The following is a 21,981-nucleotide window of genomic DNA, read 5'->3' as shown; positions in this document are numbered from 1 at the left end:
GGCGAGGGTTATGGTTAATGTCCGGTGAGTGTGTGGTTAGGATTAAGGTTGGGGCTAGGGGCTGGTTGACTAGTGTGGCGAGGGTTATGGTTAATGTCCGGTGAGTGTGTGGTTAGGATTAAGGTTGGGGCTAGGGGCTGGCTGGCTAGTGTGGCGAGGGTTATGGTTAATGTCTGGTGAGTGTGTGGTTAGGATTAAGGTTGGGGCTAGGGGCTGGCTGGCTAGTGTGGCGAGGGTTATGGTTAATGTCCGGTGAGTGTGTGGTTAGGATTAGGGTTGGGGCTAGGGGCTGGCTGGCTAGTGTGGCGAGGGTTATGGTTAATGTCCGGTGAGTGTGTGGTTAGGATTAAGGTTGGGGCTAGGGGCTGGCTGGCTAGTGTGGCGAGGGTTATGGTTAATGTCCGGTGAGTGTGTGGTTAGGATTAAGGTTGGGGCTAGGGGCTGGCTGGCTAGTGTGGCGAGGGTTATGGTTAATGTCCGGTGAGTGTGTGGTTAGGATTAAGGTTGGGGCTAGGGGCTGGTTGGCTAGTGTGGCGAGGGTTATGGTTAATGTCCGGTGAGTGTGTGGTTAGGATTAAGGTTGGGGCTAGGGGCTGGTTGGCTAGTGTGGCGAGGGTTTATGGTTAATGTCCGGTGAGTGTGTGGTTAGGATTAAGGTTGGGGCTAGGGGCTGGTTGGCTAGTGTGGCGAGGGTTATGGTTAATGTCCGGTGAGTGTGTGGTTAGGATTAAGGTTGGGGCTAGGGGCTGGTTGGCTAGTGTGGCGAGGGTTTATGGTTAATGTCCGGTGAGTGTGTGGTTAGGATTAAGGTTGGGGCTAGGGGCTGGTTGGCTAGTGTGGCGAGGGTTATGGTTAATGTCCGGTGAGTGTGTGGTTAGGATTAAGGATGGGGCTAGGGGCTGGTTGGCTAGTGTGGCGAGGGTTTATGGTTAATGTCCGGTGAGTGTGTGGTTAGGATTAAGGATGGGGCTAGGGGCTGGCTGGCTAGTGTGGCGAGGGTTATGGTTAATGTCCGGTGAGTGTGTGGTTAGGATTAAGGATGGGGCGAGGGGCTGGTTGGCTAGTGTGGTGGGAGCTATGGTTAATGTCTGGTGACTGTGGTTAGGATTAAGGATGGGGCGAGGGGCTGGTTAACTCGTGAGAGGGCTCGGGTTAAGGACTAGTACTAGTGGCTAGAACTCATCTCGTTGCTTAGGGTCAGAGCTAATCCAAGTGGCTGCCACTCGGTTGTGGTTAAGTACCGGTTGACGAGTTGGGTTTGGAGGAAGTTATTGCGTTCAGTTGCCTCTCGCTAAGTGCTTGGCTGGCTTACTTTGATTGGGGCTAGGGTGGAGAAGCGGTCTCTCGCCTCCATTGAGGGCAGTGATACACACTTGCGCGTTCCCATGGCTATCTGCTTCAGTGCGCCCCCCCCCTCGAGCCCCCCCCCCCCACGTTGTCTGCACCTCCTCCCATTGTAACCCGCGTCCTCTCTCACTTTGTGGAGACCCCCCCCCCCCCCGTCTACTCGTGACGGGAAACAGTGGCACGGGATGTGCCCCCCCCCCCCCGTCTCTCCCGACCCCAAGCCTATAAATCCCGAGATTGCCGATTCGATTCAACTCCCACCATCAGCAGTAGCAGCAGCACCACCACCAGCAGTAGCAGCAGCACCACCAGCAGTAGCAGCAGCACCACCACCACAACTCACGTCCATCCACGACCTCCTGAATCGGAACTTTCCTCCTCTTTCACCACCACCACACTCGCCTCCATCACCACTACCACACTTGTATCACCACTACCATCACCACTACCACACTTGTATCACCATCACTACCACACTTGTATCACCACCGCCACCATCACCACTACCACACTTGTATCACCACCACCACCACTACCACACTTGTATCACCATCACCATCACCACTACCACACTCGCCTCCACCACCACTACCAAACTTGTATCACCATCACCACTACCACACTTGTATCACCACCACCATCACCACTACCACACTTGTATCACCATCACCATCACCACTACCACACTTGTATCACCATCACCATCACCACTACCACACTTGCATCACCGTCCGCGCTCAACTCCATCACTCCTGCCACCATCACACCATCATCACCACTGCACTTTCATCACCAACACCACCTCCATCACCACTTCCTTCATCACCACTGACTGTCCAAAACGATCATCAACCATCACTACTAAGCAACCTCTGTCACCACCACCATCACCTCCTTCACCAACACCACTTCAACAACAACCACCACCACCATCACAACCCATCTCATCTCCGCCATCAGCACTATATCCTCCATTGCCACTGCCACCACCGACTGCCTCATCATCCTCTTCCACCACCAGCACCGCCACCTCTTTCTCCAGCTCAGGCTGCCGAGTGTGGGAGTGCTGATTTGCTGGACCTCATGGCGCTGGGCATTCCTGCACGCACGCCCCTGCTGCTGCTGCTGCTCCTACAGCTGCTGCTCGTGCCGGAGAGCTCTGCAGGTGATGGTGAGTGTCCACTTGCTTTGACTGCGTGGGGAGCGGCGGCGCAGTGGTTAGCGCGCTGCGCTCCGAACCCGCCCACCCGAGTTGAGATTCCCGCTCGTGGCCTCCCGACACCAGCGACGTGAATGTCCGAAGCAGTCCTGGGGCGTCCCCTGTGGCAGGGGTCCGCAGCCTGCGTCTCAGGGGCCGCGTGCGGCTCTCTTCAAGGAACTGCTTCGTGGCCGTTATTCATTCGTGATTCACCATCTCGTATTCACCCACAGTGCATTGCGGCTCTTCAACACACAAAAACGAACGGAATTCGAAATGAATGGCTCTTACTTGATTTGATGCTTTCGTGACTGCAGGAATTGCTCTTTGTTTTTTTCGGTAAAGTCACGTAGAAATAAGAAATAATTTTATTCTTATTTCTTATTTCTACGTGACTTTACCGAAAAAACCAAAGAGTCAATGGCTCTTCTTCTTGTCGTTTGCCGACCCCGGCCCTATTTAGGTGGGGGGGGGGGGGGTTAACGAAACTGGATTGTGTGAGGAGCTCCACACATCCTTGAAAGATCGGTGAGCTCCTCCGGCAGGCGAGGCAGGGTTAAGGGGCCAGGGTTCTGGATGCCGCTGATCGAGGAGGAGGAGGATAACTCTGTCCTAGTGGTTCTTAACCTTGACTGCAGCCTTGCACCCCCTTTTGCTTCTCAATAGGTAAAACAATGTAGGATGTTAATAAATACGCAGGGTTTGATGAAACAAAGTAAGTTGTCACTCACGTGCCCGTACTTAATTTGTGTTCCGATGATTTAGCTTCTAAAAAATACCTGGCCATGTCTCGCCACCCCCAGAAAGGGCAGCTCGCTCCCACAAGGGGCTGCGTGCAACCCCCGGCTACGAACCACTGCTCTACACTTTAAGAATCGTACAGGAATCCATTCCACATGGCGGTGTAGGATGATGATGACGACGATGACGTCATAGGACACCCATTCTGATGTCATTTGTCACGTAATGAGACAGCCACGTTTGGTGGGGGACCGAGTTACGCGTCGTGTTGAGTTATCCTGAGCGGTGCGTGAGTCGCAAACTCGTAATTTGTTACGTGTAGAGGGCAAGATATGCGAGACAGAATGTATAGTCTCTGCCGTTTTTATAGAGACCCATAGACCGACATCGTCACCCTCCATCGAAGACCAAAGCTCGCCCGCATAGCCTTACACAGAGCTATCGGGGCAAGTGCCGTTAGCGAGTGGCACCTATGAAAGAATACTCTGGCCCTTTTCTTTATCCACAAGGTTAGGAAGGTTTTTCTTTACTCCATGGCACGGGTCCACAACCTCCATCGCCGCTCTCTCCCGCAACGCCCCCGAGCTCCGCCTCCCGCTCCCTCTTTTAACCTCTTCCTGGCTCCGCCCCTCGTCCCCCCCTGCCCCGCCCCCGCTCCGTCTCGACCAATCATCACCTCTCTTCCCCTCTCCTGACATCGCCGTCCCTCCCGTCACTCAACCGACTTTCCCGCTCTTTTCCCTTTTTGAACGTCCCGGCCAATGCGCTTGTCTCCCCGTGCCCCTAACCAATCAGAGCATGGAGTGTTTTGCTCCTGCCTTCTTGATGACTCTGGTCCCAGGGATCGCGTGGGACAATTACTTCACCTATGAAGGCCGGCACGGCACACGAGGGGGTGGGTGGCCAGCTCCACGCCCGACCGCCTTTGTCTCCCCAGTGCTAATGTTTTACAGACCACACCAGGTCGTGATTTAAGGCTGAGTCAACCTAGGGGAGGCCAAGGACCAGTTCACATATTCGCCATTGCTATTGGTCGTGAGGAGGAATCGAACTCGGGTGGCCGATTTCGCAGCGCCAACCGCTGCACCACTGCTCCCCCCCCCCCCACCACCACCACCACCAACCCCGTAACCCTCCACAGGTCCCAGCAGCTCGACCTTCCAGATCTACAACGCGGCTCACGACCGCTGCCTGGAGGCCAAGGGCACCACCACGGGGGTGGCGAGGTGCGACGCCGACGCGCCGGCCCAGCGGTGGCAGTGGGGCTCCTCAGCCACGCTCTTCGCCGCCTCCTCCCCGGGCCTGTGCCTCTCGGGGCCTCTCAACCCCGCCGAGCTCAACCCCGTGGAGCTGGCGCCGTGCGGCGGCGGGCGGCCGCCGGCGGCCGCGGCAACGGCGGCCGGGGGGGGCATAGCGGCCGGCCGCCTGCAGGCCTGGGAGTGCCGCAACGACACGCTGCTGTCGCTGAGCGGCACGGACCTGCACCTGAACTGGCGCGGGACCCAGGGCTCGGTGGCCGTGCTGTTCAGGGGCATGCTGGGGTGGAGCCGCTGGGTGTTGTGGGATACCCGCGACAGTCTTTGCAGCCGCACCTACACGGGTACGGGAACCGTGCTGGGTAGCTCCTGTTTTACTACTGCCGCTAACCGAGCCGTGCCTACACGGGTACGGGAACCGTGCTGGGCCAGCTCCCGTTTTACTGCTGGTGCTTACCGAGCCGTGCCTACACGGGTACGGGAACCGTGCTGGGTAGCTCCTGTTTTTCTGCTGCCGCTAATCGAGCCATGCCTACACGGGTAGGTGAACCGTGCTGGGTATCTCTCGCTTTTCTACTGCCGCTAACTGAGCCGCGCCTTCACGGGTACAGGAACCGTGCTGGGTAGCTCTGTCGCTTAGTCAATCGATTACCGATGGTGCCATTATTCGACGAATAATCTGTTCCATTCTTCGACGATGACGACAACTAGCCTCGCACTGCAGATAGGAATGCAGGCGAAGCACGATAGAAGCCAATGGCAATAATAATTATGCATAATAGTAATTACACTTACAGCACAGGTGACGTCCAATCAGACGGCCAGTGAGTTAAACGCGGGTAGTTCAAGCCGCTGGCAAGTCACAGAGCCCCCTCCCTCCCTCTCCACCCACCCCCCGTCTGTGACGATTCGCGCCGCGGTGCAGCCGTCTACACCTTCGAGGGCAACGCCAAGGGGCAGCCGTGCCACGTGCCGTTCCGCTTCGAGGGCACGTGGTACGGGGGCTGCACCACGCAGGGACGCAAAGATGGCCTCCTGTGGTGCGCCACCACCCCCGACTACGGCGAGGGGAAGTGGGGGTTCTGTCCCGTGCCAGGTGAGGGCGACGTGCCTCCACCCACCACCCCCTCCCCCCCACTTACCCCCCACCACCCACCCCCCCCCCACCATCCGCTGCCCCCCACACACCCCGCTGGGATCGTAGCGATGCGGGCGAGCAGCAGCAGCAGCGGCTTTTGAACAAACGCGGTGGTCGCTGCGTCGTCATCGCGGGGCGCTTCCAGAGGCGCTTCCGCGGTCGTCTGGACCGAGTGGGTGCGGACCGGTTGCCGGACCGAATGCGTTGTTGTGAGGTCGCCCTCGCCACACGCACAAAGCGCTGGGCCACAAATTGGAGCACAACACCTCGCTGGCGATCTCGTCGACGAGTCTTCGACCATCGTCACGCAAAGTCCGCTCGCCTTCGCGGCTATTGGCGAAACGTCGGGCTAAGGCGGTGGTCACCGCAATTATCATCGCGCGGTGCTTCCAGACGCGCTTCTGCGGCCGTCTGGAACGCTGGAGAGCTGTGTGGACTTTTAAATCGTCATCTGTATTCACACACTCGTTTTTTTTTTAGGACTGCTTTTTGTGTTTAGTTTGCCGTCGCTCCCTGCACCTCCGATTAGTGCGGTTGGCTACCGATTACCGATGGTAATGAAATTATCCATAATAAAGGGGGTGGGGGGTTTGGTTAGATTGCGTAAATATAACTGCGTCGTGAAACCCACCGCCACCCGACACAGCCAACTGGTAAGGCTCGTGGCGTGAACACAACGTGCCCATTAGTTACGAGTTCAGCACACGTGGGTGTGTGTGTGTAAGTGCCGTGACGTTTCGCCCGGCGATTACAACAGCAACAACCACAACAAACAAAACAACAGCCACAACAACCACAACATCAGCCACATCAACAACAACCACAACATCAACCACAACAGCCACAACATCATACAAAACAACAACCACAACATCAACTACAACATCAACCACATCAACAACAACCACAACATCAACCACAACAGCCACAACATAAACCACATCAACAACCACAACATCAACCACAACAGCCACAACATCAACCACAACAACCACAACATCAACCACATCAACCAAAACAACAACAACCACAACAGCCACAACATCAACCAAAACAACAACAACAACCACAACATCAACCACAACAGCCACAACATCAACCACATCAACAACAACCACAACATCAACCACAACAGCCACAACATCAACCAAAACAACAACCACAACATCAACCACAACAGCCACAACATCAACCACAACAACAACAACCACAACATCAACCACAACAACCACAACATCAACCACATCAACAACAACCACAACATCAACCACAACAGCCACAACATCATACAAAACAACAACCACAACATCAACCACAACAGCCACAACATCAACCACATCAACAACAACCACAACATCAACCACAACATCAACCACAACATCAGCCACATCAACAACAACCACAACATCAACCACAACAGCCACAACATCAGCCACATCAACAACAACCACAACATCAACCACAACAGCCACAACATCAACCAAAACAACAACAACCACAACATCAACCACAACAACCACAACATCAACCACATCAACAACAACCACAACAGCCACAACATAAACCACATCAACAACCACAACATCAACCACAACAGCCACATCAACCACATCAACAACCACAACATCAACCACAACAGCCACAACATCAACCACAACAACCACAACATCAACCACATCAACAACAACCACAACATCAACCACAACAGCCACAACATCAACCAAAACAACAACAACAACCACAACATCAACCACAACAGCCACAACATCAACCACATCAACAACAACCACAACATCAACCACAACAGCCACAACATCAACCAAAACAACAACAACAACCACAACATCAACCACAACAGTCATAACATCAACCACAACAACCACAACATCAACCACAACAACCACAACATCAACCACATCAACAACCACAACATCAACCACAACAGCCACAACATCAACCACAACAACCACAACATCAACCACATCAACAACAACCACAACATCAACCACAACAGCCACAACATCAACCAAAACAACAACAACCACAACATCAACCACAACAACCACAACATCAACCACATCAACAACAACCACAACATCAACCACAACAGCCACAACATCATACAAAACAACAACCACAACATCAACCACAACAGCCACAACATCAACCACATCAACAACAACCACAACATCAACCACAACATCAACCACAACATCAGCCACATCAACAACAACCACAACAGCCACAACATCAGCCACATCAACAACAACCACAACATCAACCACAACAGCCACAACATCAACCAAAACAACAACAACCACAACATCAACCACAACAACCACAACATCAACCACATCAACAACAACCACAACAGCCACAACATAAACCACATCAACAACCACAACATCAACCACAACAGCCAAATCAACCACATCAACAACCACAACATCAACCACAACAGCCACAACATCAACCACAACAACCACAACATCAACCACATCAACAACAACCACAACATCAACCACAACAGCCACAACATCAACCAAAACAACAACAACCACAACATCAACCACAACAGCCACAACATCAACCACATCAACAACAACCACAACATCAACCACAACAGCCACAACATCAACCAAAACAACAACAACAACCACAACATCAACCACAACAGTCACAACATCAACCACAACAACCACAACATCAACCACAACAACCACAACATCAACCACATCAACAACCACAACATCAACCACAACAGCCACAACATCAACCACAACAACCACAACATCAACCACATCAACAACAACCACAACATCAACCACAACAGCCACAACATCAACCAAAACAACAACAACCACAACATCAACCACAACAGCCACAACATCAACCACATCAACAACAACCACAACATCAACCACAACAGCCACAACATCAACCAAAACAACAACAACAACCACAACATCAACCACAACAGCCACAACAACAACAACCACAACATCAACCACAACAACCACAACATCAACCACAACAGCCACAACATCATACAAAACAACAACCACAACATCAACCACAACAGCCACAACATCAACCACATCAACAACAACCACAACATCAACCACAACATCAGCCACATCAACAACAACCACAACAGCCACAACATCAGCCACATCAACAACAACCACCACATCAACCACAACAGCCACAACATCAACCAAAACAACAACAACCACAACATCAACCACAACAACCACAACATCAACCACATCAACAACAACAACCACAACATCAACCACAACATCAACCAAAACAACAACCACAACATCAACCACAACAGCCACAACATCAACCACATCAACAACCACAACATCAACCACAACAGCCACAACATCAACCACAACAACCACAACATCAACCTCATCAACAACAGCCACAACATCAACCACAACAACCACAACATCAACCTCATCAACAACAACCACAACATCAACCACAACAGCCACAACATCAACCAAAGCAACAACATCAACCACAACAGCCACAACATCAACCACATTAACAACAACCACAACATCAACCACAACAGCCACAACATCAACCAAAACAACAACAACAACAACCACAACATCAACCACAACAGCCACAACATCAACCACATCAACAACAACCACAAAATCAACCACAACAGCCACAACATCAACCACATCAACAACAACCACAACATCAACCACAACAACATCAACAGCCACAACATCAACCACATCAACAACATCAACCACAACAGCCACAACATCAACCACATCAACAACAACATCAACCACAACAGCCACAACATCAACCACATCAACAACAACATCAACAGCCACAACATCAACCACATCAACAACAACATCAACAGCCACAACATCAACCACATCAACAACAACATCAACCACAACAGCCACAACATCAACCACATCAACAACAACATCAACCACAACAGCCACAACATCAACCACATCAACAACAACATCAACCACAACAGCCACAACATCAACCACATCAACAACAACATCAACCACAACAGCCACAACATCAACCACATCAACAACAACATCAACCACAACAGCCACAACATCAACCACAACAACCACAACATCAACCACAACAACCACAACATCAACCACAACAGCCACAACATCAACCACATCAACAACAACATCAACCACATCAACAACAACATCAACCACAACAGCCACAACATCAACCACATCAACAACAACATCAACAGCCACAACATCAACCACATCAACAACAACATCAACAGCCACAACATCAACCACATCAACAACAACATCAACCACAACAGCCACAACATCAACCACATCAACAACAACATCAACCACAACAGCCACAACATCAACCACATCAACAACAACATCAACCACAACAGCCACAACATCAACCACATCAACAACAACATCAACCACAACAGCCACAACATCAACCACATCAACAACAACATCAACCACAACAGCCACAACATCAACCACAACAACCACAACATCAACCACAACAACCACAACATCAACCACAACAGCCACAACATCAACCACATCAACAACAACATCAACCACATCAACAACAACATCAACCACAACAGCCACAACATCAACCACATCAACAACAACATCAACAGCCACAACATCAACCACATCAACAACAACATCAACAGCCACAACATCAACCACATCAACAACAACATCAACCACAACAGCCACAACATCAACCACATCAACAACAACATCAACCACAACAGCCACAACATCAACCACATCAACAACAACATCAACCACAACAGCCACAACATCAACCACATCAACAACAACATCAACCACAACAGCCACAACATCAACCACATCAACAACAACATCAACCACAACAGCCACAACATCAACCACAACAACCACAACATCAACCACAACAACCACAACATCAACCACAACAGCCACAACATCAACCACATCAACAACAACATCAACCACAACAGCCACAACATCAGCCACATCAACCAGCCTCATCAGGCGACAACTTGGTCGCCTGGTTGCGATGATGTGGTCCGACCCCCCCCACCAACCGCCCCCACCGACCCACCCCCCCACCGACCCCCCCCCCCCCCCCCCGCCAGGAGACTCGTGCGAGCACTTCTGGCAGAAGGACCCCCGCTCCGGCTCGTGCTACCACCTGGCCCTGTCGGCCGCCCTGCCGTGGTACGAGGCCCGCAGCGCGTGCCGCCAGCAGGGGGCCCAGCTGCTGAGCGTGGCCCAGCTCCACGAGCAGGCCTTCCTCTCCGGTGAGGGCACCACAGAACAACTTGCGGTCTTGAAGCGCCCTCACCACAGCCGTTCTCAGGGCACAAGTTAAGGGCAGGTTTCGTATGTATGTTGCGCAGGTTGAACGTCTTTCGCACCGCACGCAGCCAACCGTGCCAATCGGAGGCGCGGTGTTTGTGTGTTGAACTTCTTTCGCACCGTACGCAGCCAATCGGAGGTGCGGTGTTTGTGTGTTGAACGTCTTTCACACCGCACGCAGCCAATCGGAGGCGCGGTGTTTGTGTGTTGAACGTCTTTCGCACCGTACGCAGCCAATCGGAGGTGCGGTGTTTGTGTGTTGAACGTCTTTCACACCGCACGCAGCCAATCGGAGGTGCGGTGTTTGTGTGTTGAACGTCTTTCGCACCGCACGTAGCCAACCGTGCCAATCGGAGGTGCGGTGTTTAAGGTAGGCACCGATAAGGGGTTGACAGGTCTGGGTTCAGGACGTGTCACGGCCTGTCCCAGACGGGGGGTGACCGACGGGTCAAGAGCCCCGCGTCCCCGTGGTGGAGTCCACCGCTCGGCCCTGGAGGTCACGGCGGCGGCGTTATTGGCGGTGCTGGAGGGGGCCTCTCGCCGCGGCCACGCGGTGGGAAAACAAAAAAGCGCGGGCGCCGGCAAAAACGGGAAGCCGAAACCGTCCAGAGTGGGCTCTCGGGGGCGGTGGCGTGAGCAGGGGGATGGGGGGGGGTGGTGCAGGGCTGCGCCATTGCCTCGCTGTGGCCCGTGCGTGACACTCCGGTGTCTGTGGCCAGGGCTGACGAGCTCGCAGGACAGCACCCTGTGGATGGGGCTCAACGACCTGGACGAGCACGGAGGGTGGCAGTGGAGCGACCACCGACCCTTCCGCTATCTCAACTGGAAGGCGGGTGAGTGCGTGGGTGAGCGGGCGAGTGCGTGGGTGAGCGGGCGGGCGGGTGAGTGCGTGGGTGAGCGGTCGGGTGAGTGCGTGGGTGAGCGGGCGGGCGGGTGAGTGCGTGGGTGAGCGGGCGGGCGGGTGAGTGCGTGGGTGGGTGAGTACACGAGTGATTGGTTTAGCGAGTGAGTGGGTGGATGAGTTGTGATTGGTTCAGCGAGTGAGTGGGTGAGTGAGTGGGTGAGTGGATAGGTGATTGGTTTAGCGAGTGAGTGAGTGGGTGAGTTGTGATGGGTTTAGCAAGTGAGTTAGTGAGTGAGTGGATGAGTGATTGGTTTAGCGAGTGAGTGGGTGAGTGAGTGGATGAGTGATTGGTTTAGCGAGTGAGTGGGTGAGTGGATGAGTGATTGGTTTAACGAGTGAGTGGGTGAGTTGTGATTGGTTTAGCGAGTGAGTTGGTGAGTTGTGATTAGTTTAGCAAGTGAGTGGATGAGTGAGTGGGTGAGTTGTGATTGGTTTAGCGAGTGAGTGGGTGAGTGAGTGGGTGAGTTGTGATTGATTTAGCGAGTGAGTGGGTGAGTTGTGATTGGTTTAGCGAGTGAGTGGATGAGTTGTGATGGGTTTAGCAAGTGAGTTGGTGAATGAGTGGATGAGTGATTGGTTTAGCGAGTGAGTGGGTGAGTTGTGATTGGTTTAGCAAGTGACTGGGTGAGTGGATGAGTGATTGGTTTAGCAAGTGAGTGGGTGAGTGAGTGGGTGATTTGTGATTGGTTTAGCGAGTGAGTGGGTGAGTTGTGATTGGTTTAGCGAGTGAGTGGGTGAGTGAGTGGGTGAGTTGTGATTGGTTTAGCGGGTGAGTGGGTGAGTTGTGATTGGTTTAGCGGGTGAGTGGGTGAGTGAGTGGGTGAGTTGTGATTGGTTTAGCGGGTGAGTGGGTGAGTTGTGATTGGTTTAGCGGGTGAGTGGGTGAGTGGGTGAGTTGTGATTGGTTTAGCGGGTAAGTGGGTGAGTTGTGATTGGTTTAGCGGGTGAGTGGGTAAGTGGGTGAGTTGTGACTGGTTTAGCAAGCGAGTGGGTGAGTTGTGATTGGTTTAGCGGGTGAGTGGATGAGTGGATGAGTTGTGACTGGTTTAGCGGGCGAGTTGTGATTGGTTTAGCGAGTGAGTGGGTGAGTTGTGATTGGTTTAACGGGTGAGTGGGTGAGTTGTGATTGGTTTAGCGAGTGAGTGGATGAGTTGTGACTGGTTTAGCGGGTGAGTGGGTGAGTTGTGATTGGTTTAACGGGTGAGTGGGTGAGTTGTGATTGGTTTAGCGAGTGAGTGGGTGCGTGGGTGAGTTGTGATTGGTTTAGCGAGTGAGTGGAAGAGTGGATGAGTTGTGACTGGTTTAGCGGGTGAGTGGGTGAGTTGTGATTGGTTTAGCGGGTGAGTGGGTGAGTTGTGATTGGTTTAACGGGTGAGTGGGTGAGTTGTGATTGGTTTAGCGAGTGAGTGGGTGAGTGGATGAGTTGTGACTGGTTTAGCGGGTGAGTGGGTGAGTTGTGATTGGTTTAGCGGGTGAGTGTGTGAGTGACTGCCCAGCTGAATCTCAGCGAGTGCGGCCTCCCATCGTCGTTCTCGCTGTCTGCGCTCCCGCCAGGACACCCCACGGACGAGGAGGATGCCAACTGTGGAGGCTTCGACGCCTCAGCCCAGGGCCAGTGGGTCACCCTGGCCTGCTCCAAGCGCCTGGGCTTCATCTGCCATAAGACCACCACCTCTCCCACACAGCCTCCACCAAAGCCAGCCACTGGTAACCACACCACCAACACCACCACCACCACCACCCGATAACACTACACCATGCACTACCACACCCACCACACATGACACCACGCCTAACCACTAGGCACCACACCATCACTACCACACTGCACCACGCACTACCACAACGCCATGTCATGCACGACACCACGACACATCATACAACTCATTCACTAATTTCACTCATTCACACACTCAGTATATCACTCATGCACCCACTCAGTCACTCACCATATCACTCATCCACCCACTCAGTCACTCACCATATCACTCATCCATCCACTCAGTCACTCACCATATCACTCATCCACCCAATCAGTCACTCACCATATCACTCACCATATCACTCATCCACCCACTCATTCACTCACCATATCACTCATCCACCCACTCAGTCACTCACCATATCACTCATCCACCCACTCATTCACTCACTATATCACTCATTTACCCACTCATTCACTCACCATATCACTCATCCACCCACCCATTCACTCACCATATCACTCATCCACCCACCCATTCACTCACCATATCACTCATCCACGCACTCAGTCACTCACCATATCACTCATCCACCCACTCCATCACTCACCATATCACTCATCCACCCACCCATTCACTCACCATATCACTCATTCACCCACTCAGTCACTCACCATATTACTCATTTACCCACTCATTCACTCACCATATCACTCATCCACCCACTCAGTCACTCACCATATCACTCATCCACCCACCCATTCACTCACCATATCACTCATCCACCCACTCAGTCACTCACCATATCACTCATCCACCCACTCAGTCACTCACCATATCACTCATCCACCCACTCAGTCACTCACCATATCACTCATCCACCCATTCACTCACCATATCACTCATCCACGCACTCATTCACTCACCATATCACTCATCCACCCACTCAGTCACTCACCATATCACTCATCCACCCATTCACTCACCATATCACTCATCCACCCACTCAGTCACTCACCATATCACTCATCCACCCACTCCATCACTCACCATATCACTCATTTACCCACTCATTCACTCACCATATCACTCATTTACCCACTCATTCACTCACCATATCACTCATTTACCCACTCTCGAAAGCGACTTGAGTTTACCCTGCTTGCCGTCTCTCGAGTAACTCACCCTGGTGAAACAGAACCAACTCGACACATTTGGCGCTTGACCGATCATCATCATCATCACCACCGCCACCACTACCACCACCACCACCACCGCCACCACCGTCACCACCACCGTCACCACCGCCGCCACCACCGCCACCACCACTACCACCACAGTCACCACTGCCGCCACCACCACCACCGTCGCCGCCACCACCGCCACCCGCTGCTGCGGCGTTCTCTCTGCGTTGGGCAGGCGCGGGGCCGCAGGGCTGCGGTGCGGCGTGGCTGCCCTACGCGGGCTCCTGCTACCGCAGGGCGGGGAGGCGCGAGACTCAGGCACGGGCCCTGGCCGCGTGCCGCCGTGACGGCGGCGACCTCGCCAGCATCCACGGCGCGTGGGAGCTCGACTTCCTCGCCGCCCAGCTCGGTGAGCCAGAGCGTTGGCGGTGGTTGTGGTGGTTGCGGCGGTTGTGTTTAGTGACCGCGCGTTTACGGCAGCTGGCCCATACTGCCAACTCGAACCGCACGGACTTAGCCTGTCAGGACTCGCACCGAGCACTAACCACACCAGCCAACCAGACCCTAACCACACCAGCCAGCCAGACCCTAACCACACCAGCCAGCCAGACCCTAGCACTAACCACACCAGCCAACCAGACCCTAACCACACCAGCCAACCAGACCCTAGCCTTAACCACACCAGCCAGCCAGACCCTAGCACTAACCACACCAGCCAGCCAGACCCTAGCACTAACCACACCAGCCAACCAGACCCTAGCACTAACCACACCAGCCAGCCAGACCCTAGCACTAACCACACCAGCCAGCCAGACCCTAGCACTAACCACATCAGCCAGCCAGACCCTAACCACACCAGCCAGCCAGACCCTAGCACTAACCACACCAGCCAGCCAGACCCTAGCACTAACCACATCAGCCAGCCAGACCCTAACCACACCAGCCAGCCAGACCCTAGCACTAACCACACCAGCCAGCCAGACCCTAGCACTAACCACACCAGCCAGCCAGACCCTAGCACTAACCACACCAGCCAGCCAGACCCTAGCACTAACCACACCAGCCAACCAGACCCTAGCACTAACCACACCAGCCAGCCAGACCCTAACCACACCAGCCAACCAGACCCTAACACTCACCACACCAGCCAACCAGACCCTAGCACTAACCACACCAGCCAACCAGACCCTAGCACTAACCACACCAGCCAGCCAGACCCTAACCACACCAGCCAACCAGACCCTAACACTCACCACACCAGCCAGCCAGACCCTAGCACTAACCACACCAGCCAGCCAGACCCTAGCCCTAACCCGAACCCAACCAGACCCTGACCCTAACTGCACTCAAACTGGAACCCTCCCAGCACCAGGAGGAGGAGAGGTGGAGGGCCAAAGTTTGTGGGCCGAGCGATCGATGCGTCTGCCGCCCTGTGTGCAGGAGGAGGGGGGGCGGGAGACGTGTGGATCGGCCTTCACGACCGCCGCTCGCTCCTCTCCTACGAGTGGACGGACGACTCCACGGTGGACTTCACGCGCTGGAGCCGCTTCGAGCCGAGCGGCGGAGACCGCAGCGGAGAGAACTGCGTGATCATGACGGCCGCGGTAAAAAACAACCGCATCCACCCGCACCACCGCCCGCATCCACCCGCACCACCGCCCGCATCCACCCGCACCACCGCCCGCATCCACCCGCACCACCGCCCGCATCCACCCGCACCACCGCCACCACCACGACTACCGCAGTCGCCACCGTACGTAGCCAACCGCGCTAATCGGAAGTGCGTGTGTGTGCTGTGTGTGCTCCGTGTGTGTGCTGCACGTGTGCTGCGTGCGTGCAGGAAGGGCGCTGGAACGACACGCAGTGCGACCGCTCCTTTGACTTTGTGTGCAAGAAAGCACCGAGCGAGCCGGAAATCCACGAGCCGGAGCAGGGTTGCAAACCGGTAACCACCACCACAACCACCACAACTATCACAACAACCACAACAACCACCACCATCATCAACCACCACCGTCGACCACCACCGTCAACCAACAACAACAACCGCCATTCGCGACTAAGTGGCGGTGAGATCACCACGACGCTTGTGCCAGGCTAGGTGCACCCTGAGGCCACGTGAAGTGTCGAATGCCCGCTGGCAGATGGCCACGGGGCAGACCCAGGTGCCACGGGTCGACTGACTGAGATGACTGGCTGATGCACCACCTGTGCCCCCTACTGTGCCAACCTGCTGTGCTTTAGCCACCCGGCACTCCGCTGGTTGTTCTGAGCGTCGCTCCTCCGCCCTCCGTTGTTGTTGGAGGGCGACTGCCTCCAACTGCTCAGTAGCGTCCTTCACGAGCCTCCTCCACAGAGACCGGTCTTGGCACCGCTGGTACCAGTCATCGGCAAGTCCACTCAGCTCCACATCCTACTGTACCACATCACTCCATCTCTTCTCTAGCCCGTGCCGTGCCCGTTTAGCCCCCTTGATCCGGCCAAACAAAAGCTGTTTCGGCATGCGGTGGCTGGGCATGTGTGCTACATGGCCCAGCCAACGCAGCCTTGCCTGCCGGAGGAACTCACCGATGGGACTTTGTCCAGATCTTTCAAGGATTTGTGAGCTCCTCACACAATCCAGCCTGGCTAAACCCAGGACGGATCGTGGTCAGGCCAGCCTAAATGTTTCTAACCGGTGAAGATGTTCCATTAGGGGGTCCACGTTTCGCAATCGTAGAGAAGGGAGGGAATGACTGTGGCCGAGAAGCGCTGTCGTCCCGACAGTTCTGTTCCTTCACCTGAAGAAGGCTACTTGTGTTGTGCCCGAAACGTCGTTAGAATTTTATTACATTTTATTTTTATTATTTTATTTCCATTCTACGTGACTTTACCGAAAGAACCAAGAAGATGAATCCCTGCAGTCACGAAAGCTTTAAATCGAAATTTAAGACCTGAAGCTTCGTGCGGAGTGACAGACCAGGTAGCTTCCACACAGCGTTACACAACCGATTAAAAGATAATGCCACTCCATTGATTCGGAGTGAGACCTCTGCTGTTAAACCGGAGCCGGTCATGAGCACACTGCCCAGGTATGGGAAACTCTCCACTCTCTCCACAACTGCCCTATCACCAATTGGGAGTTGTGGGGGTGGAGTGTCCGATGGTACAAAATACGCAGGCAGGTTCTTAGTTTTGGTGGGGCTGATGGTAAGTCCCCACCTCTTCGTGGCAAGCTCCAGGTTCAGCAGCAGTGCCTCTAACTCTTCCTCTGAGTGAGCAGAAATTACCAGATCATCGGCATACATAACATGGTTGAGCAATAGGAAGCCATCCCTTGACCGCACCCGGGCACCGATCAGCCTCCCATTGTATCTGTACCAGATGGAAATTCCTCCGGTACAGCTATTGAAGGCTTCACGAACTCCGTGGTCGAAATAGATGTTAAATCATGTGGGAGCCAGAGGACATCCCTGTCGCACCCCAAGGTATGCAGGGAATGGCTCCGACTCCCGACTACGTAGTTTTACTCGGGCCCGCTCACCGTCATGACGGTCCTTAATGATCGTGAGCAGAGGGTCAGGGACTCCGAAAGTATGAAGAACAACCCAGATCCCAGGCCTACTGATGGTATCATAGGCCTTGACCAAGTCAATAAAGCAGAGATGCAGGTCTTGTTGGAATTCCCTACAACTCTGCTGTAGCAGACGGACAGAAAATATGGCATCTGTGCAGGACCGCCCTTTCCTGAAACCGCATTGGGGCTCCGCAAGCCTCTCCTCAGCGTTGCCTGGCAAGGCGATGTTGAATAATCCTTGCCAGGACCTTTCCCGGCACACTGAGGAGTGAGATGCCCCTGTAGTTGTTACAGTCCGTCCGGTCCCCCTTTTTAAAGAGGAGGACCACCAGGGCATCCTTCCAAACCTGTGGAACCCGTCCAGTGGTCCAGACTGTTGTTATGATGTCATGTAGGGCAGTCTGTCCACAAACGCCACCCTCCCTCAACATTTTGCTTCAGAGATCATCTCTGCCCGCTGCCTTTCCTGGTCTCAGACTCCTGATCACCTTCAGTACTTCCTCAACCGATGGCACCTCAGCCAGCCACTCACAGGGGGTGACTTCCTTTTCCAATATTTGAGACACCGCAGCCTCAGCAGGGTCATCCCCACTTTGTCCCAGGCTGAGGGATGTCCCCTCCCCCAGGACCTCACAGAAATGCTCAGAAAATCTGCAAACCTGTTCCTAGGGGTCGGAGATTGGATCTCCGTCCTTTCCCTTAATGATGGTAATAGGTGTGGCACTGCAGGTTACTTTTTTTAAAGAGCCTATTGTGATTGCGGGCCATTGAGGCAGACTCCATTTCCTCAGCAACCCGCGACCACCACCCATCCTTGCAGCGCCTCATGGCTCTCCGAACCTCCAAGCGAAGGCTGCGGTAAGCCTCCTCATTTTCCGACGTGGGATGCTGTAGCCGATGAGAGTGAGCCTGTCGCTTTTTCTCAGTCAGCTTGAACACCTCCTCTGTCAGCCAGGGTTTCTGGGGAGGTTTGGACCGTGTACCCAACGTAGCCATTGGAGCTGCATGAGCCACAGTCCTAAACCTCGCCCATTTCCCCTCGACATCAGGAGGAGTGGGGGACGATGCCAACCCCAGCCGCAAGCGATGATTAAATTCTCCCTTGCAACTTTCATCAGCTAGCTGAGACTGAGACCATGCCACTAAGGGTTTGAATGGAGTCCTGGGTGTACACCCACCATTGGAGTGGAAGAATGGCAGGCGCATCTTACAGATGACAAGTCGATGGTCAGTGGGCAGATCAGCTCCACGGTAGGTCCTGGTGTCAAGGACATGGGCCCACATCCGCTGTTTTGTCACTACGTAGTCCAGCAGATGTTCTTGCTTGGACCCGGCATGCATCCATGATGTTGTGTGGATGCGCCGATGCCGGAACAGCGTGTTGATAATTACAACCCCATGGGCTGCACAAAAATCTAGCAGCCTCCTGCCATTGTTATTGAGCTGATCTGGCCCATGCCTTCCAATCACTCCAGACCAGGTGCTAGCATCATGACCAACTCGGGCATTGAAGTCACCTAACAAGATGACTCTATCCCGAGGGGCCACTTTAGCTAGCACCTGTGACAGGAGGTCATAGAAGGTATCTGACTTCTCGGCCTTGCCTGCATCCCTCCACGGATGTTCATCTTCAGTGGGGGCATAAGTCACCACGACTTCCACTCCTCGCCTCTCGTTGATCGAAGGCAAGCCTAAAGTAGCCTGGGGCTTACAGCTTCTCACACCTCACCGCCACGCTCCCATGCCCCCTTCATTCTTTTGTTCAGAAGAAGAGCCACACCCTTTTGTTTGGTAGTCTCCTGCCCCGAGAAGAGGACTGTCCATCCCTCATGGTGGCAGGAGCCAGAGCCGGTCCACCGGACCTCCTGAATACCACAGAGATCCAGGCGGTCCCGGTCCAGCTCCCGACAGAGGAGTGGCAGCCTCTCCTCCGCAGTGAGTGTTCGAACATTCCACGTGGCCACACGTAGTGGTTTTTTGTTTCTCGAGGAGCCCCGAGGGTAAGGATTCAGTCTCCTGGCTCCGCCAAATGGGGTTAGGCCAGGAGACGTCATAGATGCCTGTCCCCCTGGGGCCTCCGGCACAAGCTTATTCATTACAATTTTGTCGTCGTAGTTTAGTGGTAATTAATTGAAGGTGAGGGGTTAGCAGTCCCTCGCACCTGTCCAGAGCCCCCATTTGGCCGCTGTGGTGGTTACAAATGCCATGAGTGGAAAGGACAATCGGAATTGGCCCTCCCCCCACAGCACTGCCCATGACAGCGTTGCCCGTCCGGCACCACGAGGAGGTAGGGGGTTGTTTTGTCGCACCACCACCACCACCACCACCGTCAACCACCACCACCACCGTCAGCACCGACGACCATCCGCAGCCTCCACCATCAACATCACCAGCACTTCAGCTGATACAGCGACAACATCCATCCGTCAACATTGACCACCAACCACAACCACCATCACGACGACTACCACCAAATGCCTGCCACAATTACTGTGGTCACATCACCTAGCGATCAATGTTCATGTGGTTGATGCTGTTGATGTTGTTGCTATTGTTGATGATGTTATAGATGTTGTTATTGATGTTGTTGATGATGTTGTTGATGATGAGATTGTTGATGATGATGAGGTTGTTGATGATGATGACGACGAGGTTGTCGATGATGATGATGTTGTTGATGATGTTGTTGATGATGTTGTTGTTGTTGATGATATTGTTGTTGTTGACGTTGTTGATGATGTTGTTGATGTTGTTGATGATGATGTTGTTGTTAATGTTGATGATGTTGTTGTTGATGTTGTTGATGATGTTGTTGATGTTGTTGTTGATGATGTTGTTGATGATGTTGATGATGTTGATGTTGATGATGTTGATGATGTTGTTGATGATGTTGTTGTTGATGTTGTTGTTGATGTTGTTGATGATGATGTTGTTGATGTTGTTTATGATAATGTTGTTGATGTTGTTGATGTTGTTGATGTTGTTGATGATGTTGTTGTTGATGTTGTTGTTGTTGTTGATGATGATGTTGTTGATGTTGTTTATGATGATGTTGTTGATGTTGTTGATGATGTTGTTGATGATGATGTTGTTGATGTTATTGATGATGATGTTGTTATTGACGTTGTTGTTGATGATGTTGTTGACGTTGTTGATGATGTTGTTGTTGTTGACGTTGTGCGCAGGGCTGGAAGCGCTTCCTCTCCACGTGCTTTGCGTTTGAAGCGGCACCCCGGAGCCACGCCGACGCCGTCGCTCGCTGCACATCCCAGGGGGCGGCCCTCGCCAGCGTCCACGACCGGTGCCTCGTCGTCGCCCTCGTCATCATCGTCACGATCATCACGATCATCATCATCGCCTTCATCGTCATTACAATCATCGCGATCATTATCGCCCTCATCGCGATTATCATCTTCACGATCATCATCGCCCTCATCATCATGATAATAATAGTAATCACGATCGCCATCATTGTCATCATTATAATCATCGTCAGCATCATCATCGTCGTCGTCATCACCCTTGTTATCATCGTCACAGCTGGCAACATCGTCGCATCAT

At 53.3% G+C, this 21,981-nt stretch overlaps 2 protein-coding genes across 2 annotated transcripts in view; both read left to right on the top strand.

The window, feature by feature from the left end:
• Positions 1-1,605: 1,605 nt before the first annotated feature.
• LOC142905638 (macrophage mannose receptor 1-like) lies at positions 1,606-14,062 on the top strand. Its single transcript, XM_076052419.1, has 6 exons — positions 1,606-2,518; positions 4,428-4,991; positions 5,468-5,638; positions 10,851-11,015; positions 11,793-11,906; positions 13,532-14,062. Exons 1-6 carry the CDS (start codon positions 2,431-2,433, stop codon positions 13,723-13,725), a joined length of 1,296 nt encoding a protein of 431 aa, XP_075908534.1. The 5' UTR covers positions 1,606-2,430; the 3' UTR covers positions 13,726-14,062.
• A 1,805-nt stretch (positions 14,063-15,867) lies between these two features.
• LOC116954690 (macrophage mannose receptor 1-like) overlaps positions 15,868-21,981 on the top strand; it is a 90,069-nt gene continuing 83,955 nt past the window's right edge. The window contains exons 1-3 of the mRNA XM_076052418.1: positions 15,868-16,468; positions 16,705-16,809; positions 21,606-21,721. Coding sequence (XP_075908533.1) covers positions 16,457-16,468; positions 16,705-16,809; positions 21,606-21,721 — 233 coding nt within the window. The 5' untranslated portion in view covers positions 15,868-16,456. The remainder of the gene's footprint in view (positions 16,469-16,704; positions 16,810-21,605; positions 21,722-21,981) is intronic.

Source organism: Petromyzon marinus, chromosome 56 (genome assembly GCF_048934315.1).
Source record: "Petromyzon marinus isolate PM22_M1 ecotype Great Lakes invasive population chromosome 56, UKy_Petmar_22M1.pri1.0, whole genome shotgun sequence".
Classification (NCBI taxonomy): Eukaryota; Metazoa; Chordata; class Hyperoartia; order Petromyzontiformes; family Petromyzontidae; genus Petromyzon; species Petromyzon marinus.
This window is presented reverse-complemented; position numbering and strand designations above follow the sequence as displayed.

What these genes read in the sequence shown, in the direction of transcription:
- LOC142905638 (XM_076052419.1), top strand. Translation starts at nt 2,431, where the DNA reads ATGGCGCTGGGCATTCCTGCACGCACGCCCCTGCTGCTGCTGCTGCTC. An exon ending in GGAGAGCTCTGCAGGTGATG is followed by an intron (nt 2,519 to 4,427) that starts GTGAGTGTCCAC and finishes AACCCTCCACAG; the next exon opens with GTCCCAGCAGCTCGACCTTC. An exon ending in GGGGTTCTGTCCCGTGCCAG is followed by an intron (nt 5,639 to 10,850) that starts GTGAGGGCGACG and finishes CCCCCCCGCCAG; the next exon opens with GAGACTCGTGCGAGCACTTC.